The sequence below is a fragment of the Crinia signifera genome, chromosome 5 (genome assembly GCF_055691185.1).
Source record: "Crinia signifera chromosome 5, ASM5569118v1, whole genome shotgun sequence".
NCBI classification, from domain to species: domain Eukaryota; kingdom Metazoa; phylum Chordata; class Amphibia; order Anura; family Myobatrachidae; genus Crinia; species Crinia signifera.
In genome coordinates, this window is record NC_139221.1 from 166,016,577 (window position 1) to 166,038,854 (window position 22,278).

Below are 22,278 nucleotides of genomic sequence, written 5' to 3' on the forward strand. Positions count from 1 at the left end.
ATTTTCATAAACTATATGCACTATAAAGTTATCATTGTTGTGCATTTTGTGTGTATCCACTATATTGTTAAAGATGCCCGCTTCCGCAGATGGTTTTCAATCGTCTGAACATGCAGCAAAATCTGATCATCATCATGTTTAGCGGGAGTCCCGGTGATGTCACTGAACGATATTGTTTACTGTTTACCCCCCAGATCGTTTGTTTTCATAGTACTGCTGACATTGCTAATGATATCGGCGTTTCCAAATACCGTATTTATAGTATGTACTGGTCACTAGAAGCAGATAAGAAGATAAAGCATGAATAAGAACGGAATACGTTGACAGAATTAGCCTCGTTTTTACATATTTGGGTGGAAAAATAATGACCTTTATCATATATTTGTGAAGCCCTGTCAACACCATAATCATTTGCACAATACTGGCAGTCGCCTATGCAGTATTTAGGTTTTCTAATACTAAAGTTCAAAATCAAAGGTTTCACTATCACACTGTATTCCTGAATAAATCCGTGTGCGGGATTTCCTGAATCCTGGCTGCTCTGTGACAGATCATCACTGCCTTTCTCCTCCCCCCACAAACTTTGCACCAATCGGCTAGTGACTAGTCATTGGGGCGCAGTCTGCTTCTTGTGTGCAAGTGGCGAAGCGCAATTGGCGGCATCTGGGCAGCCAATGACGGGGAAGCAGCTCACTCTTGTGCATGGTTATGCAAAGCTGCTGCTGCATTGTAGTCTGTGTGTACAGTAGCCACTATGTTCCCTTCATATGTACTGTAACTGTATGCATTAGACACACCCGTCCGCCCCTGCCCTACCCTGTGCTGTCGTGTGTGTGTGTGTGTGTGTGTGTGTGTGTGTGTGTATAGCAGCAGCCAGTGGCTACAGAGGCATGGGGGCGGAGAGAGGGGCGGTAGGCAGTGATTCGTCCACGAACTCCATCATGGTTTGCTTTCCAGCAGGTCGCACAGGAAGAGTTGGTGATGGGGGCGTGTTCTCGGTTATATCTGGGGACGAGGACAGTGCTGCCAACATAATCTCCGCAATTTACATTTTTGAATGGGCATGGGCGCAGTGACTGCACGGAGCGTGCTGCTCCTTCTCGGGCTCACACATCTTCTTCTGGTGGCTTGTGACCAGGATGGAGAAGGTAAGCGGTGTCATCCTGCCAGCTCTGCCCGGGTACTAGTGCAGCGAGTGTAAGATCATCCTGCCAGCTCTGCCCGGGTACTAGTGCAGCGAGTGTAAGATCATCCTGCCAGCGCTGCCCTGGGTATTCTAATCGAGCTGATGTCTTTTCTATTTGTATCAGATTAATAATCTCTATTGACGTGAACTTTAATAATTCAGTCTTGATCATAATATTGCATTTCAGAATTCCGAAACCATGCTGGTCATTAAACGGAGTTAAGTTTTCACTTAACATGCACTTTTCTGCATTCTGATTGTACACTAGACTAGGACGGGCTATAGGACATCACACACTACAGTTGTTAAATGATACTCTCTAGATTATTTTGACAAACTGGTTAAATATTTGCACAATTTGTCTTAATGACTAGTTATGTCCATTTTCCAGTGTAAAACTTATGGGAAAAAAATGACAATTGATCATTTGCTCCCAAACACTGTAAAATGGATAAAAACAATTGTTTGGATTAGTTTGAGGCAGTATGGATGGTGTAATGGTTAGCATTACTCACAGCACTAAAGCTGGGTACACATATGTACAATCGTCGGGCCGTTCTTCCGATCTGCGGACGAACGGCCGTTCGATTGTATATATGTGTACGCTGTCCCGATCCCTTCGTTGCGATCGATAAACGGCCAAAAACGCTTTTGGCCGTCCACGGTCGGTCGGTCGCAGGTTCTTTGCTGCTTAATATTCTTCCGACAGGACGGCTCCATATCGAAAGAAAAGTGACATGTGTACGCACGTTCGATCGATATGCAGCCCGTTCCTGCGATCATTCCTCCCAAACGCAGCACGCCCATGTGGGTGTTGACTAGCTGCGTCATCCCTCCATCAGCGCAGCAAGTAAACAACAGGAAGTCTTCTCCCCCGTACTTTCCGCCCCATGCTGTTAAAGAATATTCGTTGTGTGTGCATTCGTTTTGAAATAAATAATCGTTGTGTGTGCATTCTAGAAGTTATAGAAGATAGATAGATAGAGATAGATAGATAGATAGATAGATAGATAGATAGATATGTGATGTTCATTGTTCTGCATAAACACTTAACATTTATTAAGAAATACTGACAAAAATTACTGTGAACACATTGTTTATTTGGGTGGTCGGACCTGAACAGAGTATCACATACAGGTGCTTGCGTGAAGGTGTAGCAGGAACGGACACCCACCCACCCAAAAAACATAAAACCACATTTGAACATGGTGGTGTATGTAGTGGGAAGCGGTCCCACGGCAGCAACGCATCACATGGGAACATCCCGGCCTGCTCACATGTGATGCATTGCTGCCGTGGGACTGCTTGCCATGACATAAGTGCCACGTGTGAAGGTTTAGCAGGAAAGCCCACCCACCCAAAAAACATGAAAACACATTTGAACATGGTGGTGTATGTAGTGGCAAGCGGTCCCACGGCAGCAACGCATCACATGGGAACATCCCGGCCTGCTCACATGTGATGCATTGCTGCCGTGGGACTGCTTGCCATGACATAAGTGCCACGTGTGAAGGTTTAGCAGGAAAGCCCACCCACCCAAAAAAACATGAAAACACATTTGAACATGGTGGTGTATGTAGTGGCAAGCGGTCCCACGGCAGCAACGCATCACATGGGAACATCCCGGCCTGCTCACATGTGATGCATTGCTGCCGTGGGACTGCTTGCCATGACATAAGTGCCACGTGTGAAGGTTTAGCAGGAAAGCCCACCCACCCAAAAAACATGAAAACACATTTGAACATGGTGGTGTATGTAGTGGCAAGCGGTCCCACGGCAGCAACGCATCACATGGGAACATCCCGGCCTGCTCACATGTGATGCATTGCTGCCGTGGGACTGCTTGCCATGACATGCACCATTTTAAGGTGCATGCTGCTGGCCTCCAAATAAACAAGAAGGAGAACCAAGTAAAATAAAGTACACAAACTATTTTTTGACTTTATAATGCAAACCGTTATAAATTTTTTCATATAAAGAGTGTACTACTGCTACGCCTTTTTGGATTTTCGTAATTTTTTGGGCTACGGTATGGACTTTCCCGCTTAGTTCTTGTAGACATTTATGGACTTGTGTCATGTTTTCTTGCATTGTGCTTTCGTCGCTGGACGTGTCAGGTGATGGTGTGTTCTTCTCCCCCTCTGCACTGACATCTGAAATCTCGATGATATCTATTATAAGTACAGATAAAGAAATGTTTACCTTTCCACAAATGATACGTCACTATCCCATAAAGATGATTTGCAGTATACACTCACCATCTACACTGCTGGTGATCGCAATCACTTGGTGGCCCTCTGTGGTCCCTTCCATCGGCTGCGCAGCCTGGATATCATCTATAGTGACAAGGTAAAGTGACATATTACTACCCCTTGTTGTGTGTATAAAACATGTGTTGTTCTGTTGGTGTGCTGGTACAAAACCTTACCTGTTGTACTCTCCTTCTTTATTTTTAGGTTGGAGGCCCTGTCTCTGCCTTCCTCATGCCTTCTCCTGGATTGGATTTCCTCTGAGTAAATAAAAACAAGCAACATGTCAGCAAAACACTCAAAATGTAATGGATCATGACAGTATATTAATAAAGCCACCTAGGGCATTGGACTCACTTCTTTTAATAATTCCACGAATTTTCTTCAGCTTGGCCTGCTCCTTGTGCTTCAGGTCCGACCACCGTTTTTGGAGCTGGTATTTGGACCTTCTTTTCCCAAACTTCTCCTTTATCTCCTTGCATACACGCTGCATAATAATTTCTTTTCTGTAATTTGTCTTGGGGTATGTTTTTCTCGAACAATCGTAGTCCCTTCTATCCAGCATTTTGACCATCAGTTCCACCTCTGCAGATGACATGGCGGATGCGCGCGTCACTTTTTTCTCCTTGTTGTCCTGTCTGTCAGCGATTTCTTTATCTGTGGTTATCACTGATTTGGAAATCAAAGGTTCTGTACTGGCCTCCCCCATATGCGGTGGCGCCAGACCCTCCGACATGGCTCCTCGATGTCCCGTGTCTGTGTGACGCGAAGCACGTGAGTGGGGCGGAGATTCCTGTGCTCATCCAATCACTGTGTTTCAAGCCACGTTCTGCACGAAAGAATATTCCGTCGTTGTTGTTGGATTGATCGGAGCAGCGCAGCGAATTTTCCGGACTGTATCGACATTTATTTCGGTGAGTATTAAAACAAAATGTGTAGTTTTCTATGACAGGGACTTCAATCTGTGGGCCAGGGGTATGCTGGGGCTTGTAGTGACCGTGTATCCTATGTTCCACAGACTTTCAACTCCTGTACTATAGCTACAGTATATCTAGTGGCCCACAGACTGAACACCTGTACATTAAATGGTTTATGGTGTGCTTTTTGTATCAAGAAAATAATATGCCTTTTTATTTTATTTTTTGGCACAGAAATTCAACCATGGCAGAAAAAAATGTCGAATTTATGAAGGATTTCATTGAGGCCTACAGGGATCAGAATTGTTTATGGAACACCAAATCCAGAGACCATTCGAATAGGCAGAAGAGGCTATCTGCTCTGGAGGAGCTGGTGAGGGTGAGCCAGACATACTACCCCATAGCAAATGTGGAGTGGGTCCGGACTCGCATTGCTAATATGAGGACCGTATTTAAAAAGGAATTAAATAAGGTTGAGTCCTCAAAGCGGTCTGGGGCAGGGGCAGACCAAGTGTATGTGCCCAGGCTGTGGTACTATGACCTGCTGGCCTTCACGGTGGACCAGGAGCTGCCCAGGGATTCGGTCGGCAACACTTCAAGGAACCAGCCTGCACCCTCCACCTCCGCGTGCACCCAAGAGGTTTCAGATGACACCATTTGCGGCACAGTAAGTAGACGGATTTTTTTTGAAAAATTTTTTGCACACAAGATAAATATAACAGCAAGTACAGTATAAAAATTGTGAACATGTAAAATTAAAAGGGGGGGGTATCGCCCCCTGCAACTGACCTCTCTGTTGGGCACAACAGAGAGGTCAGTTGCAGGGGGCGATACCCCACCCTTTTGGTTCTACATCGTCAATTTGACCTTCTCTGTGGCCCTAATTCTGGTTCTTCTCAGTGGTGGAGCTATACTCTTATCCGCCTGGGAAGACAGTGATCAATATTCAGACATCGCAAGTGCATTTCCCACATTTTTTGTATTTGGAAGTTTTGGTTGCCATTGGTAATCCCTGGTATCTACACTGTTGTAGTCTTTCTGGCGCGGATTATTGTAATATTTTTTTGTGGTGTAAAATTAACGAAATAATATCATTCTGCCAATCCACAGCGCCAACACCAATAAAATACTGCATGTATTCATACCTGGTTAATTTAGCACGCATAGATGCATTTCTGGTGTTTAAATTAGTATTTGTTATGTCTGGTATCTAAATAATTAGTTTCCAGAGATGCCAATCATAACGCCTCTTCAACTAGCTCACTTTCATCCATGGCAGCAACATGGTGGTGTGTGGGCTGCGTTCTTCTGCGTAGATATAAAAATATATGGAAGTCTTAAAAATCTATAGTGATACATCATCTTGTTTTGTTACAGCCATCGCTATTTGAGGAGGAGTCTTCGGCATCGCTGGAGGTGGCATCACAGCTGCCTTCACCGACCCTCTGCTCCACCCCCACACCAACCGCCACGACCAGCGGTGAACCTCCATCAAGCGCTCAAAGTGCAGCAGAAGCACCATCAAGAAGAGGGCGCAAAAGGCCGAGGCAGACTCCAGATGCTGCGGACGTGGCAACCACCAAGATCCTGGAGTCTGCCAACAGATTGATGAGCATGGATGAGGATGATGCGGACCGGGTGGGGAGCGTATTAGCGGACAATTTGCGAAAGTTGGACCCGGCTACAAGGGTGGAGGTAGAGCGCATATTTTATGAGACGCTGTACCGGGCCCGTGTGGGGACTCTGACCCGGCACACACGTCTCACCGATGAGACCCCTCTGCCTAGGGTTGAATTTCAACCCATCAGCCCAGCTCCTATACCCCAACAAGCTGTATTTCACCCGGTGCAATATCCCCAGTATCACCATTTACAGCCACCAACTGGGCAAAGGCAGCACCAACCGGCAACGGCGGCTAATACGCTCCCACCAGGTCCACCTGGTGGCCCCTTCCAAACTCCATCTCCCTCCCAACCACCGATGGATACAGGGGATTATGGGGTGGGCCAAGTTTACCACCAGATGTAAATATTTTATATAGTTGATTTAATTGCATTTTTGTTTTAATAATATAGTTTAAATATTTTTATGTTTAAGTATTTCTTTATTATTTATTTCCTTGTTATTTATGTTATATTTTTTATAAGTTTATAAGTTAATAATTTATACAAAAATTAAAAATTCTGTAATCTAGTTGGTGTCCGTGTGAAAATATCATTTACCATGCAGGGTGACTATAGGGCACAGATATACATATGGGGTACATGCATGTTGTTTCAATATTTACCTTCATGTATTGCTCCTGGAGACTGTACAAAAGTACCAGGAGAAATTGGCATAGAAATAGGTGTGGTGGAGCAACTACTTGCTAGTACATAAACACCAGTACTGGGTACAGTCTGCACTCCAGGTGCCGTGGCATTGTGCCCTCCAGGAATGCCTGGCACCTGAGTACTACCACTCACTTGCCGTGATTCGGCCTCCACCTCCCCCTCCTTGCTGCAATAAGACGCAGAGGACAACTTGTGCGGAACTGTGAGTATACAAATTTTATTGGCAAAATATTGATTAGTACACACCAAAAAACAATATATTTACAATGACAAAAACGTACATTTTTAAGCAATCATGTCATTCTGCCACTCCACAGCCCCAACACCATTGAAATAATCCAAGTACTCGTCTCTTGACAACTTTGCTTGCGTTGATGCATTTCTGGTGTTTAAATTATTTGCCAAAGCTGTCAGACCAATAGGCTCGTCAACAACTTGGCTGTCGTCCACTGTAGCCCCCAGTTGTTGTGTGTGCACCGCTTTTCTGCGCATGTAGTTGTGCAGCACACAGCAGGCCTGCACCACTTTGTCAATCTTATCTAGGCGCAGATTGATGGCACTGTGAAAAATTCTGAATTTATTACTCAGAATCCCAAACGCATTTTCAACCACTCGCCTGGCACGTGACAGGCGATAGTTAAAAATGCGCCGTTCCCTGTTCAGTGCCCTTTGTGGGTAGGGTTTAAGGACATTAGGGTGCAATGCAAAGGCCTCATCCGCCACAAAAACAAAGTTCAAACCGTGCTCATTTTCAGTCCGCTCTGGCAGATTCAGTAGATTTTTTTTCAGTTGGTCGTGGAAAAAGGTATACTCCAGGGCTCCTCCATCTGAAACTCTACCATTTTTCCCAATGTCCACAAATACAAACTCGTATCGAGCATTAGCGATGGCCATTAGAACAATGCTGAAGAACCCCTTATAGTTATAATAAAAAGAGCCACTCTTTGCAGGGGGCATGATTCTGACGTGTTTGCCATCGATAGCTCCACCACAATTAGGGAAATTCCAAAGATCACGGAAATCACGTGCAATATTTTGCCACTCCTCCTTGGTCGATGGAAACTGCAATATAAAAGTATATGCGTATTATTAATCTGTTGGGTTGATTTTAGACACATCAGCCCTCCCCCATTGCAGCCTCAAAGCTATTACCCGCCTTATCAAAATGACCCCCCACCCACTGGTGTAAAGATTACATTAACAGGCATTGTAATGATATACATATAGGGTACAGGTATGTGCACAGCTATACATATGGGGGACATGTATGTAATTTCTATATTTACCTTCATGTATTTCTCCTGTAGAACTTGGACGATGGCATCACAGGTGTCTGGTATTATCAACCCCAGCGCTTGAGATGATATTGCGGTTGTGAATCTCAGGTCGGCAAGGGTCCTGCCTGTTGCCAGATAACGCAGCGTTGCCACCAGTCTCTGCTCTGCAGAAATAGGCCTCCTGAAATAGGTGTCCTCTCTCTCTATTAAAGGGGTAACCAGTGTCAGCAGCTCCATGAAGGTAGCGTCATCCATACGGAGATAATTCCTGAAATCATCAGGATTGTTCTCCCGTATCTCCTGTAGCAATGGCATGTGGGAGAAGGTGTCTCTCCTCAGAAGCCAGTCTCTGGTCCAGCAGCTCCGATTCTTGGTCCTTTTTCTTTTTTTAATAGCCCGCAATCTGATGGCCATAGCAGCCAAAATGCACGCACGAGCCTTCCTTCTCCTCAAGCTCATGATTAAAAAGGCCCAAATGCACCGATAGACGAACGTACGTACGTATATCCAGTACAGCTAGCAATGGATATGAATAGTCACGGCTCTATTCACTGTACTACACGAACGATTCTTTGTTCCGTGATCACGCCTCGTTTTGCTATGCTCTTTTAATCCAGCCCATTATGATAATGTTGTGTACATTTTTATCGTTCGAATAGCCAGAACGGGAGAGTGTGTACGGTGGTACAATCTTTTTCTTGCGATTGTTTGGACGGGAGTACATCGGACGTCGCCAGTAAAATTGTACATATGTGTACGCGCAGATCGGTCGTATGTTTCGGACGGCCGAACGTGTATACGGTCGATCGAACGGTCGCAAGAAAAATGAAATTGTACATATGTGTACCCAGCTTAAGGTCATGGGTCTGATTCCCACCATGGCCCTAACTGTGCAGAGTTTGTATGTTCTCACCGTACTTGTGTGGGTTTCCTCCCACATTCCAAAAATATACTGGTAGGTTAATTGGCTCCCAACAAAATTAACCCTAGAATGTCTGTGGGTGTACATGTGGTAGGGTAAGCTCCACTGGGGAAGAATGTGACTGATGCGAATGTTCAAAATATTCTCTGTAAAGCGCTGTGGAATATGTATGCGCTATATAAGACGCTGTTATTATTATTATTATTATTAACCTTTCATTTATCTGGATCACTATTGTTTGTTACACCGTATTTGTGAGCAAATTGATCCAATACATTAGCAGAGATTGAACAAATAAATCTGTAGGTGTGTACCCAGCTTTAGGGAGCAAATGGTTTATTTTCATTTGCTCTGGTCCATTGCCAGATTTTCATTCCAACCAGCAAAATCTGTCAGATCTGCCAGATAATCACATAGTGTATGCCTAGCTTTAAGGCCCATACATACATACATTCCGGGGTGATTTTGAGCCATATGAGCTGCTTTCAGCCCAGTTCATATGGCCTGTCGGTCAGTGCTGACGCTCCTGCATCATCGCCAGTTGCCGCCGCTCATCTCCTGGTATTATCAGCAGAGAAGTGGCAGGGTGGATGGCTTTCCATAGCTCCCCCCCCCCCCCCCCCCCCTCCAATATTAAAAACACTTGGATGGGTGAAAATCGCTCAGTGTGTATGCACTGAGATATTTACAGCCGCTGCGATTATTAGCATACATTCATTACAAAAATGCCTAGTGTGTATGCACCTTTAGATTCATCCTAAAACATTCTGGGGGAGCTTTAGCAAAGAGAGAAATAAGGTGCAAACTGTAAAATGGCAGTTAAGTTGCATGCACTCTGATTTGCAAGAGCGATATACACTATAACAATACCATTATCATCAGGCATACTGTTCAGTGTGTACCCCTTATGGGCCAACTGTAATAGCCTCCGAGTTCATCAGCTGTGCGGGGTGCCTGCCGGACTCGGATGTCTATTTACAGAGGAAATCATTTTTCAAGACAAGGTTTTGACTCGTAAGTGATTGCCCTTTATAAACAGTCAGCCGGCCGGCTGGCCGCACAGCCGCCGATCACGGATGCTTTTACATTTGGCCCCATATCAATAACAATGCATGCTCCAGTGGATTGTTATTGATGCAGTCCAATTTGACAATATCAGTGACTGCATGTTCGATATTATTTAGTGTGTACCCATGGGTCGTTCTTTTTCAAGGCACCGCCAATACCGATATTGTGGTGCAACTTATCGTATAGTGTGTGTGTGGGGCTTTAGAAGATGTTTAGTACAGTTTATCTTTCGTCTCCAAGTTTTGATAAATCTTCCCTCTGTGCCTTATTATTCAGTCTGGGCAACCTTATACACTTCAAGATTTATGTTTGTGTTTCTAGAATACTAATATTAGTTGTTTATTATTGTATACATTCTAATCGACAGGAAAAAAAAAATATATATATATATATTTTTTTTTTCTGTAGCACATAAATGGTTAACATAAATGCTTACAATTATACATTTTAATTTTAACAGCAATTCATTTGATTTTTCGGTACTTATGTAGTATCTGGGCGCCCGAGTTTTTGATTGTATGCCTTAAGTTAAGGCATACAATCAGATGCGATGCGATGTGATATTTTCCATAGGATTCAATGTTAAAATGAACTGAGTCCATTTTAACATGGAATTCAATGGGGAAAAAGGGGTCCTTTTCATACCCCTACTATCCAAGTGGGCATGGAGTTGGATATAAACCTGTAGCGAGCCACCGAGCCCGAAGCGGTATTCTGTCCCCTCGCCACAGGTTTATATCCAACTCCATGCCCACTTGGATAGTAGGGGTATGAAAAGGACCCCTTTTCCCATTGAATTCCATGTTAAAATGGACTCATTCCATTTTAACATAGACCCGATTTTTCCATAGGAATCAATCGCATCGCATCCGATTTGGTCGCATGCGATGCGATGCGATCCGACCCGATTTCTAAATCGGGCGCCCAGATACTACATAAGTACCGATTTTTCCACTTGACACTAAAATGCCCAGCGGTACTTGTTTCCTAGCACGGCGCCCACGATGTTAAGTTGTATGACATCTCATCGCATCGCATTGCATGCGAGCATATGGCATGTGATGCGATTTTAAATTGTAAAAGCCCCTATAAGTTTTTTAATTGTATAAGCACCCAAGTGGGTGTTTACAATGTTAAAAGCACCCCCACTATCAACGCCAACCCGAAGCGTGGCGAGCGCAGGGGGCACATTTAACATTGGAAACACCCATTAGGGTGCTTATACAATTTTAAATCGTATACCATTGTATATGCCATACAATGGCATACAATGCGATGGTATACAATTTAAAATTGTATAACATCATCTGCCATCGCGTAACATCACATCGCATACCATTGTATGCCATATGGTATGCGATGCGATGGGCACCATGCTAGGAAACAAGTACCTGCCCAGCTTGCACCATATACCGCAGACACCTAAAATACTACTCACTTATACTACTGTTCACAGAAGGCTATAGCGATGTGCGGCCCCACTTTTTTGCCACTGTGCACTGCTTCCTTTCCCCTCCTCATTTTTGACTTTGGCACTTATTTCTCATACAAAATTGACTCCATACGTCAGGACATTACATTGCAACCCTCCCACTCCTCGCTTACAATCACTCCACCTTCCTCTTACCAGTATGGACGTCCTTCTCCCATGAATCTGGAGAGGTAGCAATGTCCCTCATCCATTCCTTCCCCCCTTTCCTCCCTCTCTATCTCTGTCTGTTCCCACCCCTTCAATCTCTCCCTCTCATCAGACACTGTCCCCTCTGCCTTCAACCAGTCTGGCTTCTCTCCTCTTCACTGAAACTTCCCTCACAAAAGTCTACAGCAAACTCCATGCGGCAAAATCTAATGGCCACTACTCTTTGCTTATTTTTTTTACCTTTTATGGTGCTTTTGACACTGTGGACCAGACTTGCCTTCTGCATATCCTTGACTCCCTTGGTCTGCATGATGCTGTCCTACCTCTCTGACCATTCCTTCTGTCTCCTCCACCTCCATCCAACTTCCACTAACAGTAGGTGCACCCGAAGGTTCTTTTCTTGTCCTCTCCTTTTCTGTCTATACATCCTCTTTAGGTATCTCATATTGGATGTCCAAGCACTTACTTAAACTTAAGACCAAGCTGATAATATTCTTAACATCCCACACAATCTCCCACAATCTCAATATGTATTGATGGCTCTACTATTTCCTCTAGCACCCAAGTGTGCTGTCTTAGAGTAATCCTGCCATTTTTTATTTTATAAAAAGTATTTCCAGCATCAGACCCTTTCTCACCCAGGATTCTACCAAGACCCTTGTCCACTCTGGTCCTCTCCGGACTGGACAACTGTAATCTCCTCCTATGTAGAATCCCTGACAAATGTCTCTCTTCACTCCAAACTATCCTCAATGCTGCAGCCCGGCTCATCTTTCTCACCAGATGCACCTCCCCTTATCTACAAGCCCTTAACTCCCTTTCAGAATCCAATTGAAACTTCTCACAGTATTTATATGGCGCACGCATATTCTGCCGCGCTTTACAGTGAATATTTGAAAACTCACATCAGTCCCTGTTGCAATCTGTATTCCCTACCACATGTTCACCCCACACACTCATTCTAGGGTTAATATTTGTTGGGATCCAATTAACCTATGACTGTATAGTTGGATTGTGGGAGGAAACCGGAGTAAACCCACACAAGCACAGGGAGAATATAAAAAACTCTGTTAGAGCCATGGTGGGAATCCATACCCTTGACCTCATTGTTGTGAGGCAGTAATGTCCATGGTGTCCACTTACAAAGCTCTCAACCACTCCTCTCCCATTTACATCTGACATAATCTCCCTTTACACTCCTGCACATCACCTCCCCTACCCACTGATTACTTTCTCCCACTTCTACCTCCAAGACTTTACACATGCTGCTCCCCACCTGTTATTTTCTACCTCTCTCCCTTACTTTACAAAATTTCAAATGGGTTGTCTTCAACAAACCCAGCCAAATCTCACCTTAACTCTGTGTCACTCCTATTTGACTGCCCCTCCCCTTTAGAATGTAAACTCTTGAGAGAATTACCCTCTTCCCTCATGTGCTTTTCCATTTCTTAAACCATCTTTGATGGCACCAAATACTGCAGTTTTCTGCAACGCTGACAACTGTCCCAGTGTCCTTTGCTGATGCAGCTATGCAGCGCATAGCTATCCGCTCAGCACAGGATGCAGTGAAGAGAGGCACCAGGCTGCAGAGACACACTCCCTGTTCTGCATCCCCTCTGATGGCTGCTGTGTCTGTCACACTGTCTGAAGCTCCCTCCCAGCATCTGTGATAGCACAGGCCATCAGGGCCTTAAAGGGGGCAGTACTACACAGACGTCAAAGCTAGCTAAATGGAAGTCAGGACATGATGGGCATTATGTGTATGTATTATTTTAGGCAGCTGTTGACATTGTGTATGAGGTGCACTATTTTTGTCTGGATAATGTATATGAGGTGCTACGGCTGTGGGCATAATATGTGTTAGCGGTTACATGATTGCGCACATAATGTTTATACGTGACACAACAACTGTCGGCATTTTTGTATAAACGGCACTGTGGCAATGACCTGTGAAATCAGTGCTACAACTACAGACCTAATGTGTATATGTGGCGCTTTGACTGCAGATATGATGTGTATAAGCAGTGCTATGACTGCGGGCATAATGTGTATATGCAGCGATACAACTTCGGGCATAATATTGATACGACTGCATAAGGTGCTACTACTATGGACATAATGGGGGAAATTTACTAAAGGAAATTTGTAAAAAAAATAGGTGTATTTGTATCCAGAAATACATTATGATTATAAAAGGCGGTACTACTGTGTGCATGATGTGTATGGGGTGCAACTACCATGGGCATAAGGTGTATAAGGGTTGCTTCTACTGCAGGCATGATGTGTGTTACCAGTAACAACAGACAGGTAGCAGGATACCATCTGCCGGGATCTGGGTAGGACAGGACTGAATTACACCATGGGCACTGCTCTGGGCATTGTGTAAGGGGCACTTCTGTTTGGCATTATGTGTATAAGCATGAGTATTGGGAGCATTATCATAATGTGTGGCATAATGTGTAAAGGGCATTCTGGTGTGTGTTGTAATAGGAATTTTGGTGTATGACATAATGTGTAATGGGCAAAGCAGTGTTATTGCTACTGTTATGTGACCACACCTCTTCCTCATAAAGCCAAGCCCCTCATTTTTTTTGCCATTTTTTTTGATTGGTAAGCAGTGAAACTCAGAACAACTGCTAATTGAATTCCCCCTATCTAAAATTTTACATATACGCTCCTGTGCAACTCCACACAGCCTGCCATAACATATCCTGTGAACAATTCTGTATCAGCCACGAATGTAGGCATTGTGTTCTCAAGAATTTGTAGTAGAAAATCAGACATCTGGCCCATTATCTCTGTTTGCCTGATTAATATCCATGAGAATTTGTATATGAATGGTGTGTAGAACTCCTGAAATGCCGCCTATTATGGAATTATAAATTCTGTAAACTTCTCCTACTGTCTATGCTTTAACCCTGAAGACTTTTTCACTATACTAAACCGTAATTGAGAATAAAGTGTATGTATCTGTCTTCTCAGAAACCGTTCTGGATGATAACGAAGTTAAGGAAGAAAATGGAGTGTTGGTGCTAACTGATGCAAACTTTGACAGTTTTGTTGCAGATAAAGATACTGTGCTTCTGGAATTTTATGCTCCTTGGTAAGATAATCTTTTGATCATTTTTTTTTTATGTTTTGTGTTTGCTTTCCTACCTATCCAGTAGGGTAATTGAACATTTTACTTTTACGCATAAGTGAATTGCTATTGTTACATAGCCCTGACAGTGTGTGATTCTTAATGGACAGTTTTGCTTCATTATCCTTTTTAATTAACATGCACAGTTTAACTTAAGCTGTAACAACTGATTTCAGCAATGGTGCTCAAACTTTGGGTTGTAATCTCAAAATAAGCCATGACCATTTCAACTTCGGGTTGCATGAGGTCAGGCTGATAACTCCACATGGATCTTTCTGCTAGTGATCCGAAGAGCCTGAAGAAAGTTGAACTGTCCAATACATCAGTCTCCTTGTATCACTGGCTGATAGATTTGATGATTCCTCACTGCCCCATCTCAGAGCTCAGCCTCTCCTGTCCCTCTCAGTAACAACAGCAGTAGAAGCTGACAAATGAGCAACCAGCACTAGCAGTGAACTGCGGCCAAACTCAGGAGACATCTGTGAACGAGCAGGACTCTGGTCTTGGTAGAATGGTTGTGTTTAGCCAGGGTATTGGGGGTATATTGTGATGGCTTATTTAGGGGAGGGTAAAGAAACAGCAGCAGGGTAGCATGCGAGGAAAGGGGGTAATTACTGAGCACAGATCCTTTGGTTTGTACCTGTGAATGGGGGAACAGAGGAGAACTTAAGGTGCCCATACACTAGTCTGATTTGGGCTGATTTCACCTGATCGGGACAATCAATCCGCCAGGATCAGATGTGTTTAACGCCCCCCTCTGGTCCAATGAGCGGTCACGTGTGCAGAGGTCGGACCTGCTGCCCATCCAACCTCCGACTCAGCGACCCTACCAGCAGCAGGGAAGGGGTTGCATGCGATCCTGTTGCCCTGGAAGGTCCAGGGGAGGGGTCAGATACACTGTTTATAATACATCGCAGTAGTGTATGGCTGGCCACCTTAAGACTGGAATGTGGAGTCTTAGTTAAGTATCCACTTCCACCCCCTGTGCCATCCCATTTATCCTCAAAGGCTTCACAGGGGCTATAAACCTAACATTTTCATAAATATGGGTGGCTGTTCTACAGTAGCTGCAGAGGCAGAACTCTGGGAGGCAATGGAGTCATCTGCCGCCGGGCTCCTGCTCCCAAGGGGGCACCTCTCCTTCCCATGCAAGTATAAATCAGTTATTTAAAAGCCAACAATGTTGCTTCTGTGGCTGCGTTCATATATGTTATCTATCTATATTTCTTAACAGAAATATGTATTTTATATAAGGGGGTGTGTGTGTGTGTGTGTGTGTGTGTGTGTGTGGCACCAATATATATCTTGCCTCCGGGCATCTAGAACGAACTTACGCCACTGAGTAGCTGCAGAACTTGCCGGAGTCCTATTATTTTATTGTCACAGGGGGTCCGAGAACCAAATAGTTTAAGACCCCTTGTCCTAGATGTGGTTGTGTGATATTAAGGTGTTCATGTCTGACATGCCTTTTTATGATTCCATCTGACACATATCAAACAGGAATTTTAATCATAAAAATAGATTTGATGTCTTGAGGAACCATGCATCCTCATATAATAGCCATAAAAAAGTGGGTAGGAACCCTTCAGAAACAGAGGATGAGTGGGAACAATCACCAAGACCTAACCATCATTTTTTAGAAGGAGCCATGGGTCCAAAACCCCCCAGAATGACCCCGTTAAAAAGACCAAGAGGTCGAGAAAGAGGGGAAATAGAGGAGGAAGAAGATTTCAGGCACACAAAAAATCGGTGTGTGAGGTAAAAACCTCGGGGAAAGGTATTTACAACCTATCCTCGAAAACTCTAACACAAAGTGAAATTAAATTGTTAGAAAAAGGGCTTAACTTTGCTCCTAAATCCAAACCAAATCTCTTCAAACTATTTGTGGACCTTAATAGGTACGTGCGAACCTTGAGTCGCAAAAGATTCTTTGCAATTAAAGCGCTTAAAAATAAAAAAGTTGTAGGCGATCCAATTCTATTGGATGACAATGATGCCATGATGATTGACATACTGGAATCCCTAGAGGAGGAGTCGAATCCAATTATAAGGGACAATGAGTTTATAAAGGTATTCGATATGGAGAGAGGAAAACCATTTAAAAATAAATCGGAGTTCTATCCTCTACAATACAAAGGGCCCTTTGTAGAGTGCTTTTATAAGTCCACTATGGAGGAATTCAGATTAATGTGCGAACGAAGTGAAAGAAATAACGGCAAAATTTGGAATGATAATATGCATAGGGGCGAAAGAATGGCCTTAAGCTGTCTCTATAAAAACAAAAATCTGACAATAAAACCGGCTGACAAGGGCGGTGGGATTGTGATCATGGACACTGTTGACTACATAGAAGAAGCGTATAGACAGCTTAATAACATCAATTTCTACAGTGTCCTTGGCCACAATCCCACCGCCCAGTACCAAAAAGAACTAAAAAGTATGTTAGAAATGGCACTGGAAGGGGGCGCTATATCGAGAGACACTTTTAATTTTTTATATAGTTCACACCCAATAATTCCCACTTTTTACTTTCTCCCGAAAATACACAAGACACTTCACAAACCACCAGGTCGTCCAATTGTATCGGGGGTGGGTTCACTCACTAATAATCTTTCCTTTTTTGTTGATTATTATTTGCAAGGCCACGTGGGGAAACTTAAATCTTATATCCAAGACACTAAACATTTTTTGAATTTAATCAATCAAGTAAAATGGAGCAAAGATTACATCTTGTTAACCTGTGATGTAGAAGCATTATATTCTAATATACCCCAAGATCTAGGGGTAACAATTATGAAAACTTATCTGGAAAAAGATGATAGTCTCTCAGATTCCCTACGTGGCCTTATTTCACAATCTATTAAATTTATTCTTAGTCACAATTACTTTTTGTTTAATTCACGGTATTATTTACAGACACGGGGGACTGCAATGGGGACCAGGTTCGCCCCGAGCTTTGCGAACCTCTACATGGGGGCCTTTGAGGACCAACATGTGTGGGGGAGCGAGTTCGGGGGGAACCTGGTCCTCTATTGCAGATTTATTGATGACTTATTTATAATTTGGAGTGGGGATCTTATTAGTTTACACACATTCACGGATAGTCTTAACGTTAATAATTTTGGATTAAAATTCACTAGCACTTTTAGTTTCACAAATATTAATTTTCTCGATATAGCGCTCACCATCAAGGAAGATCATCTGGAAACAGAGACGTATATCAAACCAGTGGACCAAAGTAGATATTTGAACTACAAGAGTGCCCATGACAAAATCTGGAGGGACAATGTTCCCAAAGGGCAACTGGTAAGGGTTAAACGTAACTGCTCATCAAAAGAGACTTATCAACAACAATCTAAAATATTATTATCCTCCTTTAAAGAACAGGAATACCCTGAAATCATCATCCAAAAAGCAGTACAACAAGTGGAAAAAATAGAGAGAGAGAGCTTATTGGATATGAGCAAGGCAAAACAAGATAAGAAAAACCAAGGAAAAAAGGACAGGTCATCACAGTTCGTCACACAATATAACGAATGCTCGTACGAGATTCGGAATATAATTAAAAAGAATACAGCTCTATTAACACAGGACGACTTCTTAAGAGACATTGTAGACCCAAATGGTAGAGTTATCTTTAGAAAAGGAGATAATATAAAAAATAAACTAGTAAAGAGTCATTTTTTAGAGGACACAAAGGTAAGGACGGAATCAGGGAACATCAAAAGTTGGATTCCAGAAAAACCATGGGGATTCCACAAATGTGGCAATGAGAAATGCATCACCTGTAAGGGAACGTCTAAAAAATCTTTAGAGTTCAGATCTCACAGTACTGGGGAGGTTTTTAAGATCAAAGAGTTTATGAATTGTAAAACCCCATATGTAATCTATGTAATTCAGTGTGGCTGCGGCCTACAGTATGTTGGCCGCACCATACGTTGCCTTAATGTGAGATACTTGGAGCACAGGCGGAATATCCTGGGAGGTGTGAAAAACCACCCTCTATCCAGTCATATATTAGGCTGTCAAGGTACCACACTGAATAACGTAGAAATTAAAGCTATAGAACATATAAAAAATACTGAAAGGGGTGGAGATAGATTCAACAGACTGTGTAGTAGAGAAGCCTACTGGATATTCCGCCTGTGCACCCTGGTGCCGAAAGGCCTCAACGACACAATTGAATTAAACCGGATTTAAAATGCCTGTATGTAGTCCTTGATATCTTTTAGAATTTATAAATTATAAAATATATGTGTATATTTTGAATTGGAAAATTGGGGGGGAGAAAAGAAGGTACACTAGTTATAATTTCACCTGCTGTCATCTCATTTAGGTTAGACAAGGGAGAGGGAGAGGAGGGTGGTGAATATGCAAAAGGGGGGGGGAGGAGTGGGAGGGATTCGGGGGCATCTTATGGTAAAATAATTTGGTACAAGTTATAATTATGTTATGTATTGATATTTGTGTTAGAAAATCTATCCTAAAATAAATAAAAGCAATTGATGCCTTTGACACACGCTGAATATAAATTTATGCAATATTATGTGTATATGGGAATATTTCCCAATATTAATTGCGAACTATAAAAAGTGGATGTAATAGTACAAAGAGGGAATGGAGATTCTAATTGGATCCTCTATATATGTATATATAAACTATTATTAGATAGGCTGTGTAGAATTATATGTATATAACTTCTTATGAAAAACATGGAGAAAAAAAGAGAGGAAGAGAGATACTTTAGAACATATTATATTGTATTATATGTATTAATTATATATTTTTTTATAGAATATTATGAAATTTTTCTTTAAATGAATTCACATACCTTGCTCAAAACAATAAAATGAGGTTTAGATTAATACTAAACGTTTTACTATATGTTTATATGTTGTCCTGTTATCGTTATTTGTTATGCTCTTAAATATGCTCAATAAAAGATATAACTGTCCATATAACAAAGGCATGGCTAATGATGGTCTGCAGCATATCGATATGGAGATCGGGGCCACTGGTATTAACTGCAGGACTTCCTATTGTATGGAACGCAAACTATACAAAATGACACGCAGGAAACCAGCTGGCATAAAAATCATGTGAAAAGCCGCGATAGAACATACGTGGTAACACAGTGCATAAGACAATCTCCCCCGGATCTCGCGAGAGCGAGTGTAAAACGTGACGTGACACGCACAACAACACGCACGCACAAGCCAGAAAGAGGCTTGAATCATGAAACAGCGCGCGTGCGCTGACCGGAAGAAGTTCAAATAAAAGGGGAGACTTATGAGGTAAGCTGCATACACCTCCTGAGGAAGCCGCTGACTTTTAGAGGCGGAGAAACGCGTAGAGGGCGACAGGGACATCTGGTGGCTAACTGAGACAAGCCTGAGGGGAGACTGACATCGCATTGAGGACCGCAGTGAACTGCTGAAATATTGGTCGTCACAACTCCCGGGCATCAGAGCTGGATCCCCACGTGTCAGCAACCTAATTATCACCAATGTGAGTTTTTAACCACTAATACATGTGCACATGAGTGGGGGACATTTTAATCTCTAACAAAGTATTGAAACTTTTTAACATCATACTAATGGACTAACAAGATAGACTAAGATAACATCCATACTAACAAAGTTGAAAGAGAAAAAAGCAAGAGCTCTAATTGTTATATGTGTGTCTGTCTTGTATGTCCAAGTGGCCACCCAGCATCTTTGATTATAGTGTAAAAAAGTTTGATTTTATTTATATGTTTTAATAAATTTATACTATTTTGCAAAGCGCAGCCCTTATTCTTCTTTTTTCTATCTGACCTATTTAGAAGGGGTTTGGTAACCCCCCTTCACTGGGAGCTGCTGCAGTGCTAAATAGTCAATCAGCGCTCAAACATTTGTTCTTTTTTTGATTGTGGACATATCACACTTGGCATTTCATTTTTTATGAGTTATGTCATCATAAAATCCTTAGTCTTCTCTGTTTTCTGTGTTTTAGTTTGCTTTGTAATCCCCACATTGTGTGAAGGATTTACTTGAAATGTTTAACATGTAACATATCTGTAAGATGCCATAAGCATGTGCCACCCAATGTGTGAATGGTCAATTTCTGTGCAGCTGAGGTTACCCAATCACCACAGCAGAGGCATCTATGTCTTTGGCTGCGGCGGCTGCCAGCTCTAGGCTGCATGGGAGATTTCACGATAGTAGCCCAGATTCCATGCCCAGTAAGCTGACCAGGCAGTGAGATGCAGCACATCAGCAAAAAGTGTTGTAGCAGCACTTTATGTGCACTGCAATACATTTCCCCCCTTGTGCTTAATTGGCAGCTAAACATATATGTAGATTATTATTTAATCAGCTGTGTATTTAAATTTGTACTGATTTACTGTATTTAATTAAAAACAACTAGAACAACTTCAGTTGACCCCAAAACATTCTCCTGTTTATTACATGAATATAAAGTGTATTCTTATTGTGTACTTAGTAAAAGCTACATGCCCAGGGACATCTGCATTTTAGTTTTTATTTACATTTTAAAAAAAAGGTTTAAATGAAAATAAATAAATTCGGTCTTATACATTTTTTTTTCCAGGTGTGGACACTGTAAGCAGTTTGCTCCAGAATATGAAAAAATTGCAGAGACTTTAAAAAATAATGATCCACCAGTGCCAGTTGCTAAAATAGATGCCACAGAAGCAACAACGGTTGCTGGCAAATATGACATTGGTGGCTATCCTACAATTAAAATTCTAAAGAAAGGCCAACCCATTGACTATGATGGTGCACGAACAGAGACTGGTAAGCCACAAATTCCTTTATTTCATTAATTCCCAATGCACTCAGGGAATTTGTTTTTTTATTTAGTTTTTTTATTTTTAATAGACTTGCCAACATTTCCATACCTTTTAGTTACATACCTTGGCCTTATTCAGAGTTGGACGTAAGAAGACTTGCAAAATGTGCTTTGAAATAATAAGTTTTACTTTTTGCAAGATATTCATAGTCCTCAACTGTGGCTCCCTTATGTGCCAGGGTCACATACACTGGGAATATAACTGGAGGTGCGGTTTCATTGTGCGTATAAAAATAGCAATGCACAATGCATACAGATTACTCTAACATTCGTTTATTGTGCTTTTTTTTTTTATCTTCCAATGGTCTCCCTAGTTAATTTTAGAGTTATGTTGACCATTATTATTAACACTTATATTTATATTACAGCATATTTCAACTCTTTCCAGTTGGTAACAAAACCAGTAATGTGAGACTAGGTGGTAGAAAGAGAGGTACCTTACTTGTGGTTCCCTAGCCTAATGTTTAATGTTCCATTAAAATACAAATTGAGACAATATTAAGTTCAAACGTCTCTTTATATATGTTCGTAACAGAATTGGCTATAAATGAAGTCTAAAAAAATATCATCTCATCATTTTTTTTAATTTTTTATTATCATTTTCTTGAAGCCTGAGATCCAGAGACTCTGCTGGAGGCTTGGGTCTTTATATTCTAAAAAGGGATGGGCCCCATTTCTCCCTTTTCCCTCATAGCC

At 42.3% G+C, this 22,278-nt stretch overlaps 2 protein-coding genes across 2 annotated transcripts in view; both read left to right on the top strand.

The window, feature by feature from the left end:
• The first annotated feature begins 941 nt into the window (after positions 1 to 941).
• Positions 942 to 22,278, top strand: part of PDIA4 (protein disulfide isomerase family A member 4) — a 41,568-nt gene continuing 20,231 nt past the window's right edge. Inside the window, exons 1-3 of the mRNA XM_083188248.1 lie at positions 942 to 1,148; positions 14,574 to 14,694; positions 21,322 to 21,527. Of these exons, the coding sequence (XP_083044374.1) occupies positions 1,058 to 1,148; positions 14,574 to 14,694; positions 21,322 to 21,527 (418 nt within the window). The 5' untranslated portion in view covers positions 942 to 1,057. The remainder of the gene's footprint in view (positions 1,149 to 14,573; positions 14,695 to 21,321; positions 21,528 to 22,278) is intronic.
• On the top strand, positions 3,386 to 8,793 carry LOC146080699 (uncharacterized). The gene is made up of 3 exons (XM_083188249.1): positions 3,386 to 3,535; positions 3,643 to 5,019; positions 5,730 to 8,793. Exons 2-3 carry the CDS (start codon positions 4,528 to 4,530, stop codon positions 6,378 to 6,380), a joined length of 1,143 nt encoding a protein of 380 aa, XP_083044375.1. The 5' UTR covers positions 3,386 to 3,535; positions 3,643 to 4,527; the 3' UTR covers positions 6,381 to 8,793.